Source organism: Tauraco erythrolophus, chromosome 7 (genome assembly GCF_009769465.1).
Source record: "Tauraco erythrolophus isolate bTauEry1 chromosome 7, bTauEry1.pri, whole genome shotgun sequence".
NCBI lineage: Eukaryota > Metazoa > Chordata > Aves > Musophagiformes > Musophagidae > Tauraco > Tauraco erythrolophus.
Window position 1 is genome coordinate 37,762,106 of NC_141471.1, and position 25,199 is coordinate 37,787,304.

The following is a 25,199-nucleotide window of genomic DNA, read 5'->3' on the forward strand; positions in this document are numbered from 1 at the left end:
ACACCACTTTTTCCATTTTAAAGGCAAAACGAGCCCAAATTTTCTGAAAATTTTGTAGCATTCAGTACTACATTCCTCTAAGTCAGAAACTGCACATATAAAAATTCGTGTTTTGAAATATACTTTTATTCCTGCTTTGAAGTATTTAAGATTAAATGACTAATAGTTAAAAAACGTTAAATGCAATGGATTATAGACGAAAATACATATATCTTGCATATTTTCAAGATTATATTTTCTAATTTATTTAGTAGCTCATCGATACACATAGATTTTATTTTTTGGTGAACTGAATGACTACTCGATTAAAAATTCCCAGCATCCCTGACAGACCAATTTTTACACAACTGAGAAATTGGTAGGTCCACTGAAAAAAAGTAGATGGTCATTATTTTTGTTTTCCTAAATACAATGCATTACCTTAAACAAAAATAAAAAATGTTGCATTTAACCCCAAAACTTAACTTGATGTTCGAACAAGCAAACATTACCGATTTTAGAAATACACGTGTGAAAAAGTATATCTTAGTATCAGTGAAATGTGAGAGTTCAATACATTAATATTTATAAAGCACTGCATGAATGCAAGTTAAATTAATTCTTTAAGTCAAAAAAAGACATTACCCATTTGCATTTCAACAAGTGAAACTTTTCCATCCATTTGACAGAGATAGGACTACGAAAGGTCTCAAATTTCTCCAATAAAAGTGGAAATTACATCTCAATATTTCGTCAGAGATTAAAAACAGAATTTTAGATGAATTATCTGATACAAAGATGGAAGTGAGGGTGCTGCTTCAAGATCTACAGAAGTAGAGCACTTTAAGACAATTAAATGATTTCCCTGCAGGCAATGTCTTTTCAATCCAAGCTAATGACATCATTTAAGGAGGATGGTCCATTTAACTGAAAGGATCTTTTACAAGGCAGACAGACAGAAGGCAATCCGGGAATGTTTTCAAGGACTTCCCATATTTCAGAATTATAATGGTGAAATGCCTACATCAAAATCTTAAACTCAAGCATTAATCAACAAAATGAAAGACTAATTTTATAAGAAAAATGTAATAAAACTCATTTTAAGAAGTTTTCCCTTCATTATTTTTTCCTTTAAAGGAACCAATTCTCTCCTAATGGTAATTACGCTGCTTTGGAGTAATGATAATACTGAGGGAGCTCAGTTTTAGGCTGCTGTTTTTAAAATGAAGCAAAATCACTTCAATCACTTGCAAGTTGAAGAGTAACTTTCATAAACTTTTCCACCAGTTTCTGTAAGTTAGCTGCGATCTTTCAGATAGAAAGCATTATACTATTGGCTTCAGAATGTACTTTACTACTTTTGGTATGGTCTATATACCAGCCTTTAAACACCACCATCTTTTTCATTTAAAAAAATAAATAAATAAATAAAATAAAAAAGAGGCAACACTCTCAAATGAACCAGTAAGGGAAAACTCACCATTTTAGTGCCTGTATCAGCAGTTTAATGCACTGCCATAACTCCTGGGTAGGGGAGGCAAGTATTGGAGTCCTATACCTTGTATTATCTAAACAATTTTTCTGATATTGAAAAATCAGAGCAGCATATGCTATTTTTAAATAGTTAAAGGAATAACAACAATTTCATATTAAAGTAAATATTATTAAAATTAAGACATTATACAAAACTACAAACACCTCTTGTATTTCAGAAGGCTGCATTAGTTTAAACCCAACCAAAGAGAGTCTTTTTACCATTTACAATAACACTCAAAGCCATGGAAGTTGTATACACGTTAGGATGACATCTGTTAATAAATGATGTGGTTCTGAGGACAGAAAAAAAAAGTTTACCCTATGTCCCTTTAATATCTATTTCAAATTGTCAAAAACTTCAGAAAGCTGGAAAGTGTGAGACATAACGGAGAGATCTTGCCATGTAAGCAGGAGCTAGAAAACGCAGAACTAGTCCTGGCTCTTAACCAGACTCCTTTTGCAATCTTGGACAAGTCAGAGCTACTTTGCCTCCACTGCTCCTCTTCATAACAGACAAGCAGTATTCACATCTTTCTAGAAACGCTGTGAAACATTGTTGGTTTCATTATGTTGTTGGGGTTTTTTAAATTTACAGGGAAAAACATTTCATTTTCTGGCCTGCTGTGCCACTTTGCTGATCCTCCCCTGCCTCACCCCTCCACACACACACTTTTTCAATGTAATGCAAGCAGTTGGAGGGAGGGAGAGAGAAGGGGCGGAGGGAAGGTTACAGCGTGTATAAGACTGGGATGTCACATATGTACTCATTCATGCATTTCACAGAAAACTGCATACTTTCTTCTGTGACTGCTAGAGCATACATCAGCTTGACAGAGGAAAACTGAGGAAAAGACCGTGAAAGAGGAGCCTTTCAGTACACAGTAAGATGATTCTGATTATCTAACCAAAGTTATTTTTCAAGAAAAACAACGTTTGATCCTAGTAATGCTGCCTTCTCTTCCTCTGCTTTTCAAATATAAAATCAAGTCAGGTACAAGTGCTGTTATCTAACACACATGAATAGCTCATTGAAAATGGACATTCACCAATATCAAAGCCAACAATTTCCCTCAGTTTGGACATGCACTTTTCAATTCTCACTGTCACTCAAAAAACAAAACATCAACTGTAAAAGTAAGTGGGTTTAGTTTAAGGACTTAACTGAGCTCTTATCATTCTACCTCTTTCCCTACATCAAAAACATGGGTATCCTGCAGTGGTGAACAAGTACCACAAGAAACAAACACTGACTACTAAAGTCTGAATTTAGTAATATGGAAATAATTACAAGTAAGTGGTAATGCACAGAATAATACTGCTGCATTCTTAACCACCTGGGCTTTTTCTAAGCTGAGAGTTACATTTCTAGTAAAGGAGGAAGAGACTTCTATGGTCTTTGACACTGACACTACAGATTTAATTCCAAGCCCTACTACACACCTTCTGTACAACCTAGGTCTTCCACTGGTATAATTGCGTATCTGTTTCCAAGTCTTTTCTCCCACTTTTTGGTTTTAACCTGATTAGTTTCTCTGAAGCGTGGACTCATTCAAATTAAGGACAAATACATGCAGTGGAGGATTCTAAAACTGCCTTGATCCAATGAAAACAAAATGATATATGAAAAATACTTTACACACACTTATTGGCACTTGGCCAATTTTCATAGCTTTTTCATTTTTTCACCCCAGAAGCTAAATCATAGCTTCAGTTTGTACATAAACTGAACTCCCATAAGCAGCTAATTAATCTATGACCAGTAACAAAACTGTATCAAAATAAAAATCTAATCATTATAAAAGTTCCCTTTTATATTGGTTCCCGCAAAAGTATTTGCTTCAACAACAGTTATGCTAATGCACTGTTAGATTTCCTTGCATAAACTTGCAATCATCTAAAAATAATCTACTTTAACAAAAAATTTTTGAAAGACACTTGACAAAATTGTGATAGACAACACTACACAGAAGCCAGTCAGTGATATGGGAGTACTAAAGGACAAGACTCCAGCACCGACTTCTTCATGTGTTATCTATACCGGTATGTCTCTTTATATCACTACCAAAGCCCACTGGTATATTGAATGACTAAAATGATAAATCACTCTTCTATTTGTTCTTATTTCATGAATATCATTTTATTCATAAAAGTTTAAGTATTAGCCAATAAAACATACCAGGAAAAGAATTTACTTCTGGGCATGGAAGGGAAACGCGACACAAAGATAACTTTGTTCAAAATATTTACAAAGGAAGAATTATCTTCATTACAGATGAAGAAACTAATGTGAAAAAGCCATCAGACATGGACAACTGACTCTCAGTCCAAAAGCATCCATGAAGAACTACAGGAGGATCATCAATGGAAACATTAAACCAAAATGACAAATTATGGTCTCATCTGCATGGCAGCGGAAACCAGAATAACTAGTTACATTGTAACTGCACTCTTATTATAATGCTACTTTAGAATAGCATTGTTCTGGTTTAATTGTTAAAAGGCAATGGGAATCCATGCAACAACCTAAATCACTCCAGTTCCGAGATACTCAATTTATTTCTCAGTTTTAAGGTGATTATCATTGTTTCAGCTTGTTCAGTTTCACAAGCATGATTTTGGGGTTTTTAAACATTTTGATTCAGTAGATTTGCTTTTTGTAAAATATTTTCATCTTCTTGGTTTATATTTGTGATGCTCTTCATTGAAGGCTATTTTTAATTTAAGATCGGAATCGTCACTAACCGCAGATACAGTTAAGAAGTTATCTACCTGACATTCCTGAAAAGACACTAATCAAAGAACTTGGAAAAGGAGAAGTCAGTTCAAAAAAAATACCAGCTTAGAGATTTGATTAAGGTTCAGACACTCCAGGCCCTTTCCAAAACATAGCAAGCAGCTATTTGGTACGAACATACTAGGGTATTAATCACTGCACCTCATTATTATTCCCTAAAAAGCTAAACAAAACCAAACAAAAACTCCCTCAAAATGGCTGTTTCCAGAGGACAAAGACAATTAACAGAAGGAGAAAAAAAATCCAGTGATACATGTATTAGAGTGGCACGGGAACTTAAAGATGCCATACACATTAAGTTATATTTCCTAAATTGAGGCTTATAGACAACAAGAACTGTAGATCCCTCAGACCTGTTCCAGGTTTATTCCAGGTTGAAAACATCCTGGGAGCATAACAGAGCTGGATTCATTTCCCTTCTCAACATACAAATTTGAAAAAGTAGAAAACCTTGCAGATTCTATCTTGGAAAAGGAAAATAAAATGCCATTAATATAAACATGTCAGTGGCTTAGTTGTGGCACGCAGTCTACCCAAAATACATGTAGCCATGCTGCCTTCAGTCTTCATATATTCAGCGTTCTGCTCATCTTAAAACATCCCCTTATTTCTACCTATCTTGAGCTACACAACCAAAAATTATCCATAATGATGTTATACAGACTTCTTAACCATAATACATATAAAAAATATGCTATTTATTTATTTGTTATCATTCCTTAGAAACATGTCTTGGATTATGTTATGTTCATACACAAGTCAGTCACCCATTATCTCAATGACTGTTAATGAAACTGAAAGCCTAATTAGCAAAATGAGGGGAATAACCCCATCGTTCTGGCCCACCTCCAACATGAATAATTGCATCTACCTATGCAAAATCCCCCTCGTCATTTCAATTAGGTGAGATATTCCTCATATCCTGCTCTTAAATTGCTGGGTATTGTTTACAGTGCCATTGCAAAAGCTATTAAATTCTACCCTGGATATAGCTGCATTTTGTTAGTAACGATGTGGCAATTCCTATATATTTTAGTTACTTTGTTCAAAAAGCCTAGTGCTTGCAAATGGCTCTCTGGTATCAAAAAAAACAAACAAAAAAAATAAACAACACTAATTCATTGCGCATGTATTACTGAAAGAAGTATAAAATCTGTGTAGAACACAGGTAATACCTTAACAGGTAGCGAGGTACAAAAATACGTCAACCAGGTGTAAGCATCTCTGGTGACCGAGCAGCACAAGAAGCAGTCACCTTATCACACTATCACAAACCTGAACGTCTCAGAAATTAAGCCAAAGCTAGTACCCCTACCTACCGACTGTGAAATCCTACTAGTATGTTAAAACATCATTCTAGAAGTTTATATAGATACATATCAAATCCAACAAGGGAGAGAACAAAGTCATCAATCAGCCCTCCCTTCTACGGCCTCCAAAACAACAGTTGCACCTATTTCTACACCTTGCTTCCTGCTCAGCAGTTACGGACACTCCAAATACCTGTTCCCCAGAACAGCCACTGATACCGTCTCATCACTTTCATTTTGTCTCACTCCCTCACCATCCCCAAAATTCTCTAAAATTTTGGATTATGATTAATTTTAAATCGTTCATCTGACTAAAAAATAATTCCTACGTGAAAAAGGATTTAAAACTTTGGTAGGTTTAATGTTGACTTAGGGAGGGACATCTGAGGTTTAGTAGTGCCTTTCCTTATCAGAGAGCTTTCTTCCTCTCCTCTTTTGGCTCTGAATTGCCATTGAAATGATTCTTAGTAAGTAAACTCCTGGATGCTTATGTTAGTCATGCTAATATAGTCCACAGTCCTTTTATTCTTCACTCTTGCTTTAACTCTCCCTATCCCTTAAAAGATATAGTTTTAACAGGCCGTAAAATGTACTTATAACTAAAAACCGTGAGTACTTCTAGAAAAGCTAAAAGATATCTGCATCAAAAATCCGCATGAACTGTACTTACTATTTCATGCAACATTTCAGTAACCACATCAGTGATTTATTGCTCCACTATGGCAGTATGGAAACTTCCACAATAAAATACAGGCCAGGAGTGAAAAGAGCTGTAAAACCATAAAAAAAAAAGTTTGCTTTTTTCTTGCCCTGGCCTCCTAGGACTGTAAATCTCAGGCTTTCTTTTTCCCAAATTGTCTTTTTTCAAGGACTATCAGTGTTATAAATACCTTTGCCTTCTACTGACTAGACACATTTTCTTCTGTAGACTCACTTCCTGTGGGAAATGTTACATCAAAAATTACACACCCACACATACTATTAGAATTGTGATCATTGCTGCAATTCTGTTAATATATTTTAAAAAGCACTAAGAATAGAACCGCTTTCACTTTATCATTATCTTCTAATAATCTTCCAAAAGGAATATCACTCTTGCATGGGAGATAGTAATATACATATTAAAATTTATTTCAAAATACAGTAGAAAACCATTTCCATTAAGTAGACCTGCTGGGGAGAAAGCTGCAACACACCAATGATTAAGCGTTAAGCGTGCATCTGTCCTTTAAATACGCATAGCTTAGATGTAAGAGTTCAAATCATGGCTGCTCTTGCCACGTATACAAATTTGCATCAGGCAATGCTAAATTAAGAAGCACCTCCGGATAAGTTTACAAAAGACAAAGAAAAAATTGGTTGTAAACCCTTCTGCATTGCAAAGATCCCTTTTGTCTGTCAATCAACAGAGAAGTATTATTCCACCATCACAAAAGGCAAACCTTTGGAGGCAGCATAGGTCTGTGTGTTGTGCAAATGTGCAGTTGCTAAGAAGCAAATATGCTTCTCTTCTAATCAAATAGCCCAGCTCAGCAATGCTGCTGGCTTGGGGCAAGAAGCAAATTCCACCAGCCACAAACTTAGAAACAGTCTTGAATTATTTGTTGCTGACCGCTGGCTGAACCCTGTCCTGATGAGCACCATCACCATTAGCCACTTCTCAGTGTATTCCATCAACCAATGGCAATAGCAGCATGCTACAGCTCAGGCTGCAAGGAATTGATCAAACAGGGTAATGAGACTATTTCTTCATGGAGGTTATTTTAAATGAATATAAATATTTTCTTTCTACATAATTTGCCACAAAAGGTCACTGAACTCCCCGCGATTCTAAAGAAAAATGCCGTAGCATCCCCTTTATATATTTTAGTTAGGATATCGCCAACAAACAACTCTGGGCATTTTTGATGATCGTCTAAATCTTAATGAGGTGGCATCCCAGACAATTGATTAGCGGCAACGTTTTATCCTCACGTTTAGTTACGAACAAAAAGAAGATTTGGTACTATTTTAGAAAATCATGATACACCTAGGCCCTTAACATCTTTCATGAGAGAATATATTCTGTGAAGCTAAAGACTTACACTTTCACTATTACAATAGATCATGCGTATTTAGCTATGCTTGCCATACTTTGATACTATAGCCCTTTCTATAGATTCTTTCAACTGAACTCATATGTTAAAAATATCCACTTTCTATCAGGGTCAAGTTACTGATAAGGAGATCCACATTCAGACACCCTGTCTGTCATCGTCTTCTTTAAAAGACTACTATAAAGAGATATCAAGAGATCCTTGAAATTTAATTCAAACCAACTGCTACAAAAACCTCATCAGGGTCCTCCTTGCCCCTTGTAAGATTTTTAGTCCTATCATTTCCAGCTCTGGACAATTTCTCCAGTGCTGGGAAATCACAGTAGTATTGATTTAAATATCAGTTTAATATTATGTTATTAAAAAAGGCATTACACTAGTGTGGTACTAAGACTATGATAAATAAATAGTGCTTACTATTTTCTACTGTTAAGGATAATAATATAAAAATATTCCAACAGGCCAACTAAACACAATTGTTCATGTTGGAGAGTTCACAAGGTTATCTTGAACAACTTTAAGAAAATACTTTCAACAGAAAAGAAGATTTAGATTTATACCCAGGGACGAGTCTAATTCATTCATCTGAGACATAGCACTTGAAAATGGTGGTTAAAATAAAAATTAAAAAAAATATATATAAAGGATTTAAATTAATTAACCTTGTCCTGATTAATAGGAGTTCACTTACGTAATAATAGAAAGGGCTTTGGATTTATCTTTTTTATTCACTCAAGATATTCAAAGCAATTTTTTTTAGAGTAGAATAAAAATCTGTTAACTGAAACTGTTCTTCGTATTTAGTCGAGATCCTCAGGCATTTTTTCCTCCTCCTAAATGAAAGTTTCTGACCAGTAGAGGAAATAAACATTTAAAAAATAATTAAGAAATTAATAAGAACAATAATTATTACAAAAAGAGTTTAGATAAAGAAGATTCTCCTCCTGCCTCCCATTCCCATTAAAATACTATTTACAAAGCATTCTGTTCTAACTCTTTATCAATGTTGTATTGTATCTTGTATGGTAGTGAAACACATCTAAGACTTGCATAGAATAAAGTAACTCAGATGTGTTTGTTCTACTAAGTCATCATTTCTATAACATTTTAATTATTTTTTTTTTTTAAGAAAAGTTGACAGCAAAAATAAAACTGTAGTTCTATGCTAAAAAAGATAGCTCAGCGGCTGGTTATGTCAAAACATAAAGCATTTTACATCTGTTACACAGACCCTACAAATTCTTATTGCTTATCCATAATTTCTTTTAAAAGTGAAATTTCTCAAAAATAAAAAAGAGACAATTCTACATTAACATTGAAAATCTATAAAAATCTTTGAGAGGACATGATGCGAGTACTATTCAAAAAGTACAAAAAAAATGGGAAACTGTATTTTAAACATTGGTGGAGGAAGCCAATTGATACATAAATCCATTTTTTCTTCCTCAAAGAGATCTCGTATTAAGTCCTAAATTCCTTAAAAAAAACCAAACACACACCACAAACCACAATATAAGCGGTCGTCCCTTACAACACCAATAAAAAACAATATTCACTCAAGAGGAGGAAATCAGCACCCACTAGCAGAAGACATCTCATCAACGGACTAACAATTGACAAAAATCAGTGGAAACAGCAAAGAAGCCAACACAACTTCCAGTGCCAAGGAGCCAGATGGCACTGCTGGAAAAATTATATCTACAGACTGGCAGCTTGATCCCATGATTATTGCCCAAGGGAGGAGGAAGAGGAAAACAAGAGGTATTTCAGCGTGATGGAGTAAATCAATTATCACCAGCTCACTACAGCTTTTTCACATTATTTTTATACCACATTCTAAATATCGCTTAAATGAATGAAAGCACTGGAAGATTCCAGCAATCTGAGACATTAGAAAAAAGGTGTGCCATATATTAAAAAAGCAATACGTACTTAAATGCACCTCTACCAAATGCATCACATAGTCCATATTCCCAAATGAAATTTGCAGATATGTTGTGGTTAACAAGTAAAAACAAAGGTTTTATTTTCCAGGTTTTATTTTTGACCTAAAATTCCAAGTGTTATCTATACAGATTATGAGCAAAAAAAAAATCTCTCCACTTAATGTTATGACTACATTCTTTTGTGCATTTTCAACTCTTAACTTGCAGTTATTATACACACACAATTACAGAATAACCATTTGCTAAAATATTCCAAAAAGCTTTGATCAAAAAAGTTCGTGGTAGTCTCACCAATTATTTTTCTGTTACAATACAGTATTAAAGCTAGCTTCTGAAGAAGCTGTTAAAGGGATAAAAAATAACTCCACTCCTACTTTCATACAAGGAAAGCTGTTCTAGAAATCAAAAAGACAAACTTTTCCCCCATCGCCTTCATATGCACACATATTCAAATTACTAAACACAAAATAGAACTATAAGACTGTGTTAGATTCTCCACCTGAAACCAGGAAAGGTTAATTTTTTTTTTTTAATTGGAAGTCAATGACAACACTTCCATTAACTTCTTTTCCAGGAAACAGTAATAATAAGGCCCATTTCCTGTATCCATGCTTGAGAAAGAGTAATTTATCTGTTACCTAACAAAAAGACTTGGACCACCTTCACTTCACTTGTCTCCATCCCATGTTCATCTTCTAGGACAGCCATGTACACAGTCCAAACATCCTTCTGCCTTCATTCACATTCTTTTGACGCTAATCCTTTCCCCTTACCTCTTCATTGCAAAGTTGTGATGCACAAGTGCAGATACGTGAAGCACGTAACAAACTGACTAGGTCTTTGAATCTGTGTTGTGAGTATTGTCATGTCCGTATACAGAAATACAAAATTTTACTGTTGAGGAACAAGCAAAGAGATGTTTTATATGAAGACCAGGATATCTTCAGAAAGTTATTATCAGGCTGCGATGTATTTTCCATTAAGGAATATGTATTCAGGTAGAGTAAATATTCAGAAGGTGGTCAGGAAAATTTTGTTTAGACCAGAAGAGGCTTTCCTCCGTCTTATAGTATAGGATCATTCATCATTCCTTGCCCAAAATGGGGCCAAAACTATTTCTGATTATCAGCAGTAGAGAAAACAGGGCTAAGATCCTCATGGGATATTACCTGTCGTTATGGCAATAGTGGTGAATAGGCTCTGACTAATATTAGCTAAGAAACTGTGGTAATAAATTCAGCTTGGAGAAAAGATGGCATTCAGCATTTTTAGTCGGCTACTCTAAAGTCTTACTCTTGTAAGTAATCCAAGTACACATCTATGAAGAATTACTGAGGAAATTATCAATCAAACTAATATTGTCTCATGACAGATGTTCAAAGGAAGTATGGTTCCTGCTGCAAATTTTCAAGCAGTGAACAATACCTGCAACATCTTCTTGATAAGGGCAATAATGAACTTGCCCGTATAGCGAATATTATAAAGATTTAATCTACAATGTTTTTTTTAAATTTGCAAAACACTTTAATAAACCTTTTCATGACATAGTTTTTACTTTTCCATTCAAATTTAATCTCAAAATTCACAAATATTAATCCACTGAAACCTCTCTTTTATTTAAAAGGAAATAAACCCAATTCCATTAAATTAATGCCTGGATTGCATGATGCACCTGACAGAAAACAGGCCTGGTTTGTACTTGCTTAAGCTCTACAGATACACTTTGCACCTCTACAGAAAGCACTAATCAGTTAAAACACAAAAACAGGAATATGGGAAAAATCTTTCCCTATTCAGTGGGATGGATACACACTTCAGTGCATGCAATAAATGAAACATGGGCACAAATACCTAGTCACTAATTCAGAGAAACAAAAGCCTACATCAAGCTTAATTTGTACTTTTATTGCAAGGCTATACCTTTTTTTTTTTGGTTGGTTCCTATACCTAGGCACTCTAAAGCCTCATCCTTGACAAGGAAAACATGAGGTACCACAGAGAGCATTGTTTTACTTATTTCTGATCTCATCTAAAACAGAGACAACACTATGGTTATGCAGAGTTTGTTCTCCCCGAGATGCCTGGGGCTACTGCATAGCATATGTAGAAAGCAGACCCGTTTTCCTGTTGTACATGGCAGGTACCAGGAAGGAAGAGATGCCTTTTGCCTTGAATGCCAAGAAGCAACGATCCGTTGGACTTGCTCATCTCTGGAAGGGTACTCATCTCAAAGTGACACTGGAGTAGCACAAGGCAGTGCTATCATCTATGACTGACGCATCTGTCTGGTTCTGGGAGGGAAGGAGTATGGAGCAAAATGGAAGTTGACTTGCCACCACTGCTTGGCAGGAAGAAAGAGGAGCTACATGGAAATTAAAAGGTAGAAATTCACCCAGCTGAGGGAAAGCGTTAATAAGGTCCTAAATCCCTAATTAACAGCCTTCAAAACACACTTGAAAAGCTTATCACATATCAAAGAGGCTGAAGGAAAACCTTCTCCCTTCCTTTTTATTTCGGTTATTGGTCATATATAAGAACCAATCTAGAAAAACAGTAGGCCAACAAGCAATATAAAGTAAATAGAAAAATCTACTGCACTTCAGCTTTCTGGGTTGTTTGGGTTTTTTCTACCATAACATTGTTAGATATCTTGAATAAAATTATAATCTAATATGAAAAAGAAATGGGTTAAGCAGATAATTATTTGGTTTTTATTGTGGATATTGTCCTGCATAGTGGTGAAGCATACATGGCTGTTTTGTTATTGCTCAGTCATTGAAGCAACATAGATGAAATAAAATGAGCAACAAACCATGTCATCTCTCCCATGGGAGAAAGGTAAACGTTAAAAGAACAAGGGGTTTATTGTTTAATAGGAAGTTTTTCATCATGATAATTAGAAGTTCAAACGTTTTAGTATCAATTTGTACACACTGTTAACCTGCATGATGCCATTTTTAACTTTACTGTTGACTTTAATAGGGCCAAAATTTCACTTAAAACTTCCGCTTCCTAGCAGAAATTAATCCCTTCTGTTCTGTGAAAACGGTTTAAATCAAAATTAATTAGATTAGATTAGTGCATATTTCATATGCACTTTTTTTTTTTTCAAACTTCTTGCTTCTCCAAAGTATATTGCTGCTATATTCGCTGCTATGGATGCTAGAAACGAACAAACAAGCAAGCAATTCCGTTGCTTGTTCTTTTCATAAGGTTTCAACAGCAGTTACATGTGGAAAGTTACAAAGACTCTTCTCAGTCTTCAAATATATTTATGACAAAAGGGGGGGGGGAAAGGAAATCTACCATGGTCACATCTTTTATGGACAAAAGGGAGTCAAATGTCAACAGACTGCTAAAAAGAGTTCAGGGTATAGAATCATAGAATCATTAGGGCTGGAAGGGACCTTCAAAGGTCATCTAGTCCAACCCCCCTGCAAGGAACAGGGATATCTCCAAATAGATCAGGTTGCTCAGGGCCTCATCCAACCGGGCCTTGAACGTCTCCAGGGATGGAGCATCCACCACCTCTCTGGGCAACCTGTTCCAGTGTTCTACAACTCTCATGGTAAAAAATTTTTTCCTAATATCCAACCTGAATCTACCTCCCTCTATTTTAAAACCATTACCCCTTGTCCTATCACAACTGGCCCTCCTGAACAGCCTCTCCCCATCTTTCATGTAGGCCCCCTTGAGGTACTGGAAGACCGCTATAAGGTCACCTCGGAGCCTCCTCTTCTCCAGGCTGAACAGCCCCAACTCTTTCAGCCTGTCCTCATAGGAAAGGTGCTCCAGCCCTCTTATCATCTTCGTGGCCCTCCTCTGGACCCTCTCCAACTGGTCCATGTCCTTCTTATGTTGGGGACTCCAGAACTGGACGCAATACTCCAAGTGAGGTCTCACGAGAGCAGAGTAGAGGGGGAGAATCACCTCCCTTGGTATGTATCCTACAGTGCATCAGTGGGATAAGCTGCCTGAGGGAGACTGAAGTTGCACCATTAGAGATTTTTAGGAAAGATGAGACAGGTGTCTGCCAAGAAATGTCTCAGGTAGGCTGAAGGTGATACACTGACTTTACTCTTCAGGTCCCTCCTATCCAACAAGGATCATCGTTACAGCTTTTGACAACTTCAATAAAGTTAGCACCCTCTTCTCATTTGTTAAATGAACAGATTTGGATCTGGGAATTTATGCACAGATGGCCCCACCTGTACCAACATCCTCATAAACTGAATTTTAAAAATACGTTTCATATTTTAAGTTCCTCTTTAGTATGTTTTACTTTTCATTGTGCTCCATCAGCTTGTTAAAGACTGTATTCTGAGTGACATCTAAACTGTCCGTAAGCATCTCAGCCTAATTCCCCAGCGATGCATCCTCCCTCTGACAGCCTCAGCATACCACATTGGAAATTCTAGATTCCAGTCTTCCTGCTTGAGACTGAGTTACTAATTAAGATTTCTTAGAATTCTGAAAGCAACATTTCTGATCAACCGTATTACATTTTCAGCCAGAAACGTACCAGAAATGCAGAATCATAATACATTGCAATACATAGTATTTCCTCTGCCATACAACATCTATTCAAACCATTGATGAAAACACAGAATTACCTATATATATCAAAACAATAAATTACACTATTTGTCAGTCACAATTCTGACAATAACTAGCATCCTCTCAAAACAAAAGTTGGCATGCCAAAGTCCAGGCTTTACCCATGTCCCATGGCACTCATACTATTGCCCTCCTGCCGTTCCTAATAAGAGCGTAAAGTAGAATTCACCCTTTCTCACCAAATATCAAGTGTCTCAGTAAACCTAGATCTTACCTCCCCTCAATATGATATTTTTCAGTCAAGCTTGAATATTTAAAGAGATATAAGGAATAAGAAAATACATGTTTTTCTGCCTTTGAAGAGATCTACCTATGAGAAAAACAAGACAAGTTTCTCGCAGTTGTCATGCGCTTAGTTTGGAACTCTCTCCAGTACTGCAAAGCAAATAACTAATCTCCTAGAATAACTCAGGTAAACTTCCAATGCTGTCATCCCCAAGGCAACCAAACATCCTCTTCACGTACGTGATTATAATGCTAAAATAGTGGTAAACCAAGACAAGAATGGGGGGATAGGAAGGGCAAAGAGAGGGCAGAAAAATCCTAACTGCATTTTTCCATTCTCCAACCTTTGCTAACTTAGTTGCTAATACTGCTTAACTGGCTCAGTGATGGAACACAGTTTTTGCTTTAACATAGTGCCTCAAAAATAATCTCAACAGGAATGCAGTTGAAGAAAATGGGAAAACACTTGTCTATACGTTGTACATAAAGATAAGGTCTTACACTGAACTCTAACCTTCTTGACAGTATTCAAACCTTTATGCCTACCAAATAGAGGAAAACGAACAAATTTAATCAGTACTTGTATTTGAGACTTAAAATGTTAAAAGGAGCAGCATGCAAAATTTACACAATTTTTCATTCTCACTTGATCAATCAAAAAGCAAAATGTGATGTTCAAGCAGAGGAAATACTACAGATTATGTCAAATAGTTGACTCAAGCCTGCAAAGACTCATATAGAACTTTTCCAGAAGAGCTGCATCAAAACAAAGCACTAAAACCTGTTGTTTCATCCAAAAATTACACCAAGAAAAGCATGTTGCAGGGAGCAACAAATTCTGCTCACTTTCAAGACTGCACTCTGATGACAAACAGTTAAAAGTACAAACCCTTCACTTATTCTGAGTCCTCAAAGTTCTCCAAATGTCTTATTTTGCTTGCTTAGGCCCCACCTTCCTCCACTTCAACTGTAGGGAATTTTTAGTATGAGATTCTCACCCTATTCTGCGATTTCCTACTAAAAAGTATATTTTCTTCATAAACTATAGCCAAATAGGATGATTTGAAGAGCATACAAGTCCTCAGACACATTTTTAGTACTTCTTTCATCCTTACATGCTCAAGGCAACATTTCTAGACCTTTCACAGAGATGATGATGATCTACGTTATTCTATCACAGCATTCACTGTGGTCTTTTTAGATCTAGTAATTACCCAATCAGATACTCCCTGCAGAGCTAAACAGACACGTCATCTTCAGAAGTGGTTGGTTCACTCACAGTACTTACAAAATCAGAAAGTTTGTTCCTTTAATATTAATGGCATTTCCTACCATGGAATCAAGTTACCATACAATAAAACAAAAAAATGTTACTGTTAACAAAATCCCTTGAGATCATAAAAGATTACAATGTCAAATAGGTAAGTTTCTGCATGGCATTGAACCTAGATTTAATGTCATCCTAAGAAATCTGAAAATGAAATTAAAACCAGTAATTTTTTCCCCCATTAATGTCTCAACCAAAAGTAAGTTTGTTACCAACTTTAAAGAAAGTCTTATTATTTAATTTTTTAAGTATTTTGGTATGCTTTGGTTTCTAATGGATCAAGACATATATATTTTCCACAAGACACATTCTTCAAAATACAGATGGAAGGGGAGTAAGAAATTACAAGACATAACATTGTTATACAATGTACTATACAAAAACCTGTCATTTAAGTTGCAAGAAACCTAGTCATCAATAAGTGAAAAAATACCCTGCTCAAAAATCAATTATGTTGAGTCTTTTGTATAGAGAAGTAGTACACCTTTCAGGCAACTGGTATTAATGAGCAGACATGGCTATAGAATCTCCATCTGTTTTTCTGACAAAGCTGTGACTACTCCAGTCTCTCATTGAAATTCCATTAATCTGGTGCACCAAGGACCAATGCGAAAATCAAAACTCCATCTAACCCTTTATCAGCTCACAATAACCTACAAGTGAACTCTGCCTGTTAGCATACAGCAAGTTATGATTTTGCTATCAATCAGGCTGTTAGCCAATAAAAAAAAAAAAAATCAAGTTAAGAATGGAGTGCCTGGCAGTGCTGGTTTGTTTTCTCTGCCTTGTTTTTAAGTTTGTTATTTTATTTGGGGGTTTTGTTTTGGTTTATCCTTCTTCCAATTTCTGTAGGGTGTCTGGACATGTAAGCCTATGCATCATTCTCCTTCCTTGTGATTTAATTGCTGCCAGCAATCAAGTCAAAGCATCACTGAAGTGTGCTTGAATTTCATTAGAAGATATAACTTATGCTACTTTCCTACAGTACCTAATAAACCATAAAGAAACCAAAACACATATGGCTTGAGGGAATAACTGGAAAATTAGGTGGCCATTTGGGAACTGAGTGAACTTTTGAACCAGAGGAACAGAGAAAAAGAAATATTAAAAGGAAAGACAGACTTAGAATGCACACAGAGACGTGGGGGTTTGACCTTTTCAGTACCTAGAAAATTACATTAGCATTATGAAAAATACATATCATGTTTAGAGTTTATAATCCATCAAAGTTTAGATACTTTGTTAGTGCCTAGCATAAGGTAAAAGTCAAAAGGACAACATAACAATCAGATTTGACAAAAGGCCTTTAGGTGACCTGTGCTAATTTAGTTATCCCATACTTATTGTTAAATGGATTATCTCTCTTGTAATTAATACACCATTAGACAAAGGTCACACAAAAACTCCAGGATTTTACAATGACTGCAATGTACACGTAATACACTAATTCTTTATCTGTTACCAAGCGGGTGCCTTCACAAATTATATTTTGTCAGTAACGCTGCAAAGTCAAATAGTGACACTGTCAGAAGTCGTACAAACCTTACAGTCTAACTCAAGCATATAAAGGTAAATGCCTGTTTTGCAGGGTTTTTTTAGCAGAAAGTTTACGTAAAAGGTTTTACATTAAAATATGAATGGACTCAAATATAAACAACACCTCAATTTGGTTATCTATAGTTAGGCTCCCCCCCCCCCCCCCGTTAATGCTGAGCGCCTTGATCCTACACCAACAAGGTTTTACACCTGCGCAGAGCCCTGCTGAACTAAACTGGTAACCATGTAAGATCAAACAGGCTACCTTACGGATCCAGCTTCTTTAGTAGGATTTAATTATTAAACATTAACAGATTGCTAAAAAAACTCCACAGTATAAGCTTCAAAACAACCCATTCATGCCTATGAGAACTGAAAAAAAAATGCACCTGAGGATCAATCCACCTCTTATAAGATTCTCCCATCATACATTTTCATACATAATCTAGATGGCTAGACTTGAATGATGGACTACCCATGTTAAAATCAAAATGGTCTTAGAATAACACACTGGACATTCAAAGAGGAAAACAGAAACACTCCTCCAATAAATGAAAGTATTTACAGATCAAAATCTATCACCTTTCCTCAACTTTTCCTCATGCTGCACTCCCACCAGATAATTAAAGAGAATTTATCATAAAATGAAGACAGACCAGTGAGGTAAAATAATCTCAAATGTTACAGAATTGTACCCACTATTTCTGTCTAAACTGGAATAAATTAGCCAAGATCTTGTTGGGCAGCTATTGTATCTACTCTCGTAACTGCCAAAATAGGCTAAAAATTAACCACCCATCTGTACAAACTCATACGGTATTTCATATACTTTTGCATCAGCATTGTTCAGCCATTCGTTATTTAGGTTTATGAACGTTATCACTTTTTTCTTAACTGTTTGAAATAAATCCATAATCATATCTCCTATTAAATAGCCATACAATTTTGTCACATATCCTTTATGCAATCAGTACCATGTTATTAAGTCACAATTAGAAATAATGTTAAGATTATGTTTGTAAGCAAAAATAGATACATGGAAAGCTGCATTCGTCATGTAGTTCGGAAAATTAGCTTGTGTTTTCTAAAAGCTATATTCAATTTGACTGATAATTACATTTCAGCCAGAAAGCAAAAAGCCTTCATTTTATTTTTTTAATAGAAGGTCACATTGCCAAAATGCAACAGCTCAATATAAAAAAAAAAAGTGTGATTATTATTGTTACACATTTTACAGAGTTCTGAATATAAAAAAAATTGCGTTATTCTGAATCAGTGGTTAGAAGGTTTATCACTTATGCATGTACTTGACTTATCCCTGTTCTGCAATAGACATAATTTTATACCTCATAAAAGCAATTTATGTTTCCAAAGGGAATAATCTGGATAACATAAAATGTGGAGTGCTATGTTGCGGGAAGCATATTTTCATTCAGCAATTGTATTTTGAGATGGAGCTGCACAGTTTGATCATCATATCATGTCAGAAAACATCATTCACTAGTAAGTCTGTCTAACTTCTAGTGCCACAAATTAATATACATCGTTAATTTATTTGTACGTATACTTAATTTATTGTCATACATTATCCATAGAAGGTATTTATATTATGTATACAATAAACGAACCTCAAAAGTATGGATACTGTGCTAAAGCAAGCTTGTTAACTGTTGAAATATTCAATTGTTCATGTCTTCAGAACAGTTGCATTTAGCATTAAATTTAATGAATATAAAATAAAACAACATGGAAAACAGCTATGGAGCCTAGATTATTTTTTTTTTTAAATGCAAACTCAAATTTAAAATTTATATAATCAAAACATTCTACAAAAGATCGTCTTAATGGAAGGAAACATTGTAGGAATAATTAATTTAATATTTTATGAATCTGTTCTGCATGGAATTTGCAGAAAAATATCAATCACGTAAACTGTTTCATTATTTATTAGATAAATAATACAGTAAGCCATTAAGCAGCACAATAAAATTAAGCAAGAATCTGATAATGTTGAATTAACAAACAATTTGTTACTACAAATATTCACATTGGTTTAGCCACTGATCTATCTTTAAAAACATAAGCATCTACAGAAGATGCTTTGTTATGAAAAAACACGAGTTTTTTAAAAAAATGTAAATTTGAGACAGCTTCACTATGCTCTAGGACCACTAGAGAGAGCTCTTCAGTTCCTTTAAGGGTTCTTGTAAAGGTAAGAAAACTGTCCAGCTGTGCTGCTTATCTGTTTATCTGGTTTCCAACACCAACACTCGCATCAGGAGGATCCAATTACATGAGTTTGTAGTAAACTGGCAAATCCAGTACATTCTAAGGTAAACAGTGTCACATACCATCAGAGGGTGCTTCATCCTCTTTATCATATCGGTCAGATGCTATTGAGACACTATCAGGAGGTGAAGAAAAAGAGCTCTCAGACTCTTCCTCATCTTCCAACTCTGTAAAAGTTAAAAATACATTGGTAGTTAAAATAGCTTATCATACGAACACAGACAGAAACCAAAGACAAATGTTTTCATGAGTAAGGAGGATACCAATTCCTATATCAAACCAGAAAATCCCATTTCTCACGGTCTCTCGTAACACGCGCCCTGTACGTCTGAGCGCAGCCGTGCACGCTGCTGTCCTAGGGCTGTCTTCGAACCGGCCACAGGCACCGTGCTGAAGTGCTTCCCCTAAACGTATAAAGAGCCCTCTCCCAGCACTGCACAGCTGGCAGCTTCCCACCCCAGGGAGGGGGGAAAGAAACACACCCCACAGCAAAGAGGTGGGCAAGGGAAAAAAAAACTTGGCAGGAGGAGAAATGGGCAGCACCAAGCTCCCAAGTTCTGCCTGTAGGAAGGAGTTGTGGCAACTTCCCTCCAAGGAACTGCCAAACTACTGCTGCCAACAGTTTGTCACTTTCTGCCCACTTTCACTTTTCTTCACCATAATTAGGCTACTTTGCAATTGCTGTATGTGTACTTGTATTCCTCCCATGAAACTAAAAATGGAATCATCCTATGACAGCACCCAGTCTGAACTTGAAGCATTCTGCTGATGAGTTTCTTATGCAACTGAGAGCCCCACTACAATATATACAAAATCTACTTTATTAGCTAACCTAAGCCCTGCACTGATTAGAGCACGTTAAGTGTGAAGGTCTGGGAAAGGTGAAGTGAAATCAATGTTAGTCGAGGCTTTCATTTAATTAGACAAAATCTAAGGTCTCCCTCCCAAAACTCAGTATATTTTCTCAGATTTTTTTTAATACCATCTGAAAGAATGAAGAAAAAGTGGAAAAATAAACTACACTGTTCCTTTAAAAAAAATAAAATAAAATAGAGTTCTTGGTGAAGTAGGAAAATCCAATAATTAAATACAATAAAAATCGCCAAACCAAAATCATAAAGTTGATTCTCCAATAGATCAAGTGAACCTCGATTTTCTTAAAAAAAAAAAAAAAAAACAACACACATATAAAGTTAAATTGCTCAAGCCTTGCATTTTGGTGTGTTCATATGCAGAAAGCTTTCTAGAGACCTCCAGACATGATTCTCTGTTCATGTGTTCTCTTTTGCAGCACTGTATCGGATAACTAATTTCTCAGAATCCAGAATAAACCTTATGCATAGTGCAAATATTCTTCTCCACAGATATATGAATTGCATTCATCAATAGGACTGCCTAGCCATGGTTGAGAGTTTTACCTCTTTGCTTCCTATTTAATAATGGACAATCCTGGAAAATTCAGTCCATACCCAAAAAGCGCCATGGTTGTTAGCAAAGAACAGCAAGTTTTCCATGCAGATAAGACAACAAAGCCTAATTTTTGCTTTGCTGAAGTTCTTTTACATCCCAAGATAGTTGAATATCAAATTGGTTTTCCCTTCATTAACTTAGTATGCTTTTCTTGGGAAAGCTTCCTTTCAAACTCCCGTGCCATATAACAACTGTTTTGAATCTGAACCTAACTCCAACCTATTTTTGACACGGCCATCTTCCTGAAGCACTCCAGCTATCGTGTTAATCTGATCAAAATATTTGCATTTCATCACATCTGTCACACCGAAAGTAAATTACTCCTCTCCAGGATTCGCCTCTTCCTCCAAATAGAAAACCAGAGAGCAGATAGCACATGAACAGAAAACATTATGCCATATTTACAACCAGTGTGATCATCTTTCACACTTACACGCCAGAGACCAGTTGCCTGTCTTTCTATCTCTCTCTCTATTAGACGATAGACTCCATATAAAAAGAGCAGACATGATATTCACAACCTATACAGTATCAAAAGTTGCTCCACTCTTTTCCTGTCCTAAACTTTTACTAGTACTAGAATGCAACGAATATATGTATATATACACACATATACGTGTCTCCATGTATATATAAGCCCTCGGTCAAAAACATTCTCTTATCAGCTATGCATAAATGTACTATCATTTAACCTTCACAAAGGAGCCAGCAGAAATTTAAAATATTAGGCTGGTTTTCTAGAGGAAAACATTTCCACAAACACCAGACTCCAGCACTCAAAATTCATGGGCTGAATAGTAAGAGTAAACCTAAATATATCTAAATGAATAGCACTTGTGGATGACAAATAGGTGAGTACATGTGTAGAAAGAGCATCTCCAGATAATTTTGCACCACTCAGCAATACATAATCTCTCTTGGAGAAGTTATGATTTCTTCTGTAAGTTTTCATATCTGCATTGTTACCTTGCTCTTTCATTAAGTCACAATACTACCATTTTCCAATTATGCTTAGGATACCAAATTCGGTAAACCTTTGTGCTTTGCAGTCATATAAAAGCCAGACGATCTAGAAACAAGAGGCTTTTTAATACATACATATTTAGGGCACACCATGTACCTATGCCAGGTGTGCATTGTATTTAAAACAACAAAAACCATGGACACACTGAATGTAAATTTATAATAAAACAAGTATCTGTTCTAAGTCTACAATATTTAAATTCAAAATGGTCTTAAAACAAGACAACCAAAAAAAAAGTTGAGATATTATGAAGAAAGAAATTACATGCTCAGTGCTTTTAGGGAGTTCATAGTCTTCAAAGCATTCATAGATTCATAGATTCATAGATTTCTAGGTTGGAAAAGACCTTAGAGATCATCGAGTCCAACCATCCCTAATCCCCATTAAACCATATCCTCAAGTAGCTCATCCACCCTATTCTTAAACACATCCAGGGATGGGGACTCAACCACTTCCCTGGGCAGCCTATTCAGTGGCTGACAACCCTTTCAGAGAAGAAATACTTCCTAACATCCAACCTGAATCTCCCCTGACTAAGCTTATGCCCATTTCCTCTTGTTCTATCTCCCATCACTAATGTAAAGAGCCCTTCCCCTAACTCCCCACCATCTTTTCTCAAGTATTTATAGGCCGTAATCAGGTCTCCCCTCAGCCTCCTCTTCTCCAGGCTAAACAGCCCCAACTCCCTCAGCCGCTCCTCATAAGTTTTATTTTCCAGCCCTTGACCAGTTTAGTTGCCCTTCTTTGGACTCGCTCCAGGAGCTCAATATCTCTCTTAAAGCGAGGGGGCCCAAAACTGGACACAATATTCCAGGTGCGGCCTCACCAGTGCCGAGTACAGGGGCAGGATCACTTCCCTGCTCCTGCTGGTCACACTATTCTTGATACATGCCAGTATCCCATTGGCCTTTTTGGCCACCTGGGCACACTGCTGGCTCATATCAAGCCGGTAGTCAACCAACACCCCCAGGTCCTTTTCCGCCAGGCAGCTCTCCAGCCACTCCTCCCCGAGCCTATAGCGATGCTTGGGGTTTTTATACCCCAAGTGAAGGACTCTGCACTTGGCCTTATTAAAGCTCATGCCATTGGCCTCAGCCCAACGATCCAGTCTGTTCAAATCCCTCTGAAGGGCCTCCCTACCCTCGAGCAGATCGACACAGCCTCCCAGCTTGGTGTCGTCCGCAAATTTACTGAGGGTACATTCAATCCCCTCATCCAGGTCATTGATAAAGATGTTAAACAGAACTGGACCCAGCACTGAGCCCTGGGGAACCCCACTGGTGACCGGCCTCCAGCCGGATTTAGCCCCATTTACCACCACTCTTTGGGCCCGGCCATCCAGCCAGTTTTAACCCAAAGGAGGGTGTGCCTATCCAGGCCAGCAGTTACCAGTTTCTCCACCAGAACACTATGAGAAACTGTATCAAAGGCTTTACTGAGGTCCAGGAAAACTACATCCACAGCCCTTCCCTCGTCAACCAGGCGGGTCACCCTGTCATAGAAGGTGATCAGGTTTGATTGGCAAGACCTGCCTTTCATAAACCCATGTTGACTGGGCCTGATCACCCGGTTAACCTGTATGTGCTCATTAATAGCACTCAAGGTAACCTGTTCCATGACTTTGCCCGTCACCAAGGTCAGACTGACAGGCCTGTAGTTCCCCGGATCCTCCTTCCGCCCTTTTTTGTAAATGGGGGTAACATCCGCCAGCCTCCAGTCCAGCAGAACTTCCCCAGTGAGCCAAGGCTGCCCAAAGATAATGGACAGGGGTTTGGCAATGACATCCGCCAGCTCTCTCAGGACTCTCGGGTGGATACCATCAGGCCCCATAGACTTGTGGGCATCCAGCCGAAGGAGCAGATCCTTGACCCGTTCCTCTTGGATCACAGGAGCTTCGATCTGCTCTCCCTCCCTGCACTCAGACACCGAAGGCCAGCTCACCTGGGAACTGCTGACCTTATTATTAAAGACTGAGGCAAAGAAGGTATTAAGGACCTCAGCCTTGTCTTCATCCCTAGTGACTAACGTACCCCCTGAGTCCAGTAGGGGCTGGAGGTGATCTTTAGCCCTCCTTTTGTTATTAATATATTTATAGAAAGACTTTTTGTTGTCCCTTACGGAGCAGGCTAGTCTAAGTTCCAATTGGGCTTTTGCCTCCCTGATTATCTCCCTACATGCCCTAACTTCCTCCCTGTATTGATTCCTGGATGCCTGCCCATTCTTCCAAGACTTGTAGACATCCCTTTTTCTTTTGAGATGTTCCCAAATCTCCTTTGTTATCCAAGCTGGTTTTCTACCCCGGCGGCTCGACTTCCGGCACACAGGGACAGCTCGCTCCTGTGCCTCCAGAATTTCCTTTTTGAATAGTAACCATCCCTCCTGCGCCCCCTTACCCTTGAGAGCTGTCTCCCATTGGACTTTGTTAACCAGACTTCTAAACAGCCCAAAGTCAGCTCGCCCAAAGTCCAGCTTGGCCGTTTTAGTGTTCCCTCTCCTAACTTCCCCTAGAATTGAGAATTCTATTATCTCGTGGTCACTAAGCCCCAGGCGTCCTCCAACCTTCACATCTCCCACAAGACCTTCTCTGTTCACAAACAGCAGGTCTAGGGGAGCTCCTTCTCTAGTCGGTTCACTAACCAGTTGTGAGAGGAAGTTGTCCTCCACACTCTGCAGGAACCGCCTAGACTGTTTCCTGACTGCCATGTTATACTTAAGATCTCTAGATGTTAAATCCTAAAGGCTTGAAGACTTCCATGAAGAGAAAAAAAAAAAAACCACACACATCACACAAACTTACCGAGAAAGACAATCAGACAAATATATAAATCCTATGTCATGCAAGACTACATTTAGGTACCAACACAATTTTATGTGAAAAATGGGGAGAATAGGTCACAGCCACTCAACAGAAGTACAAGCAACCTGTAGCCATGCAGGACTAGATTAAACTAAAAATCTTTCATTTTTTTCTTTTTAGAGTAAATACATGTATTTGTAAATTGATATTTTACACTGAAATGCAGTCGTTAAATCATCTAATTTGTACAGAA

The 25,199-nt window shown here is 37.1% G+C and overlaps 1 protein-coding gene across 4 annotated transcripts in view; it reads right to left on the bottom strand.

Annotated features, from left to right (window-relative positions):
• Positions 1-25,199, bottom strand: part of SKAP2 (src kinase associated phosphoprotein 2) — a 123,561-nt gene that overhangs the window by 76,437 nt on the left and 21,925 nt on the right. For all 4 annotated transcript variants that reach the window (XM_086614721.1, XM_086614722.1, XM_086614719.1 and 1 more), the window contains exon 4: positions 19,718-19,822. In XM_086614721.1, the coding sequence (XP_086470847.1) occupies positions 19,718-19,822 (105 nt within the window). The remainder of the gene's footprint in view (positions 1-19,717; positions 19,823-25,199) is intronic.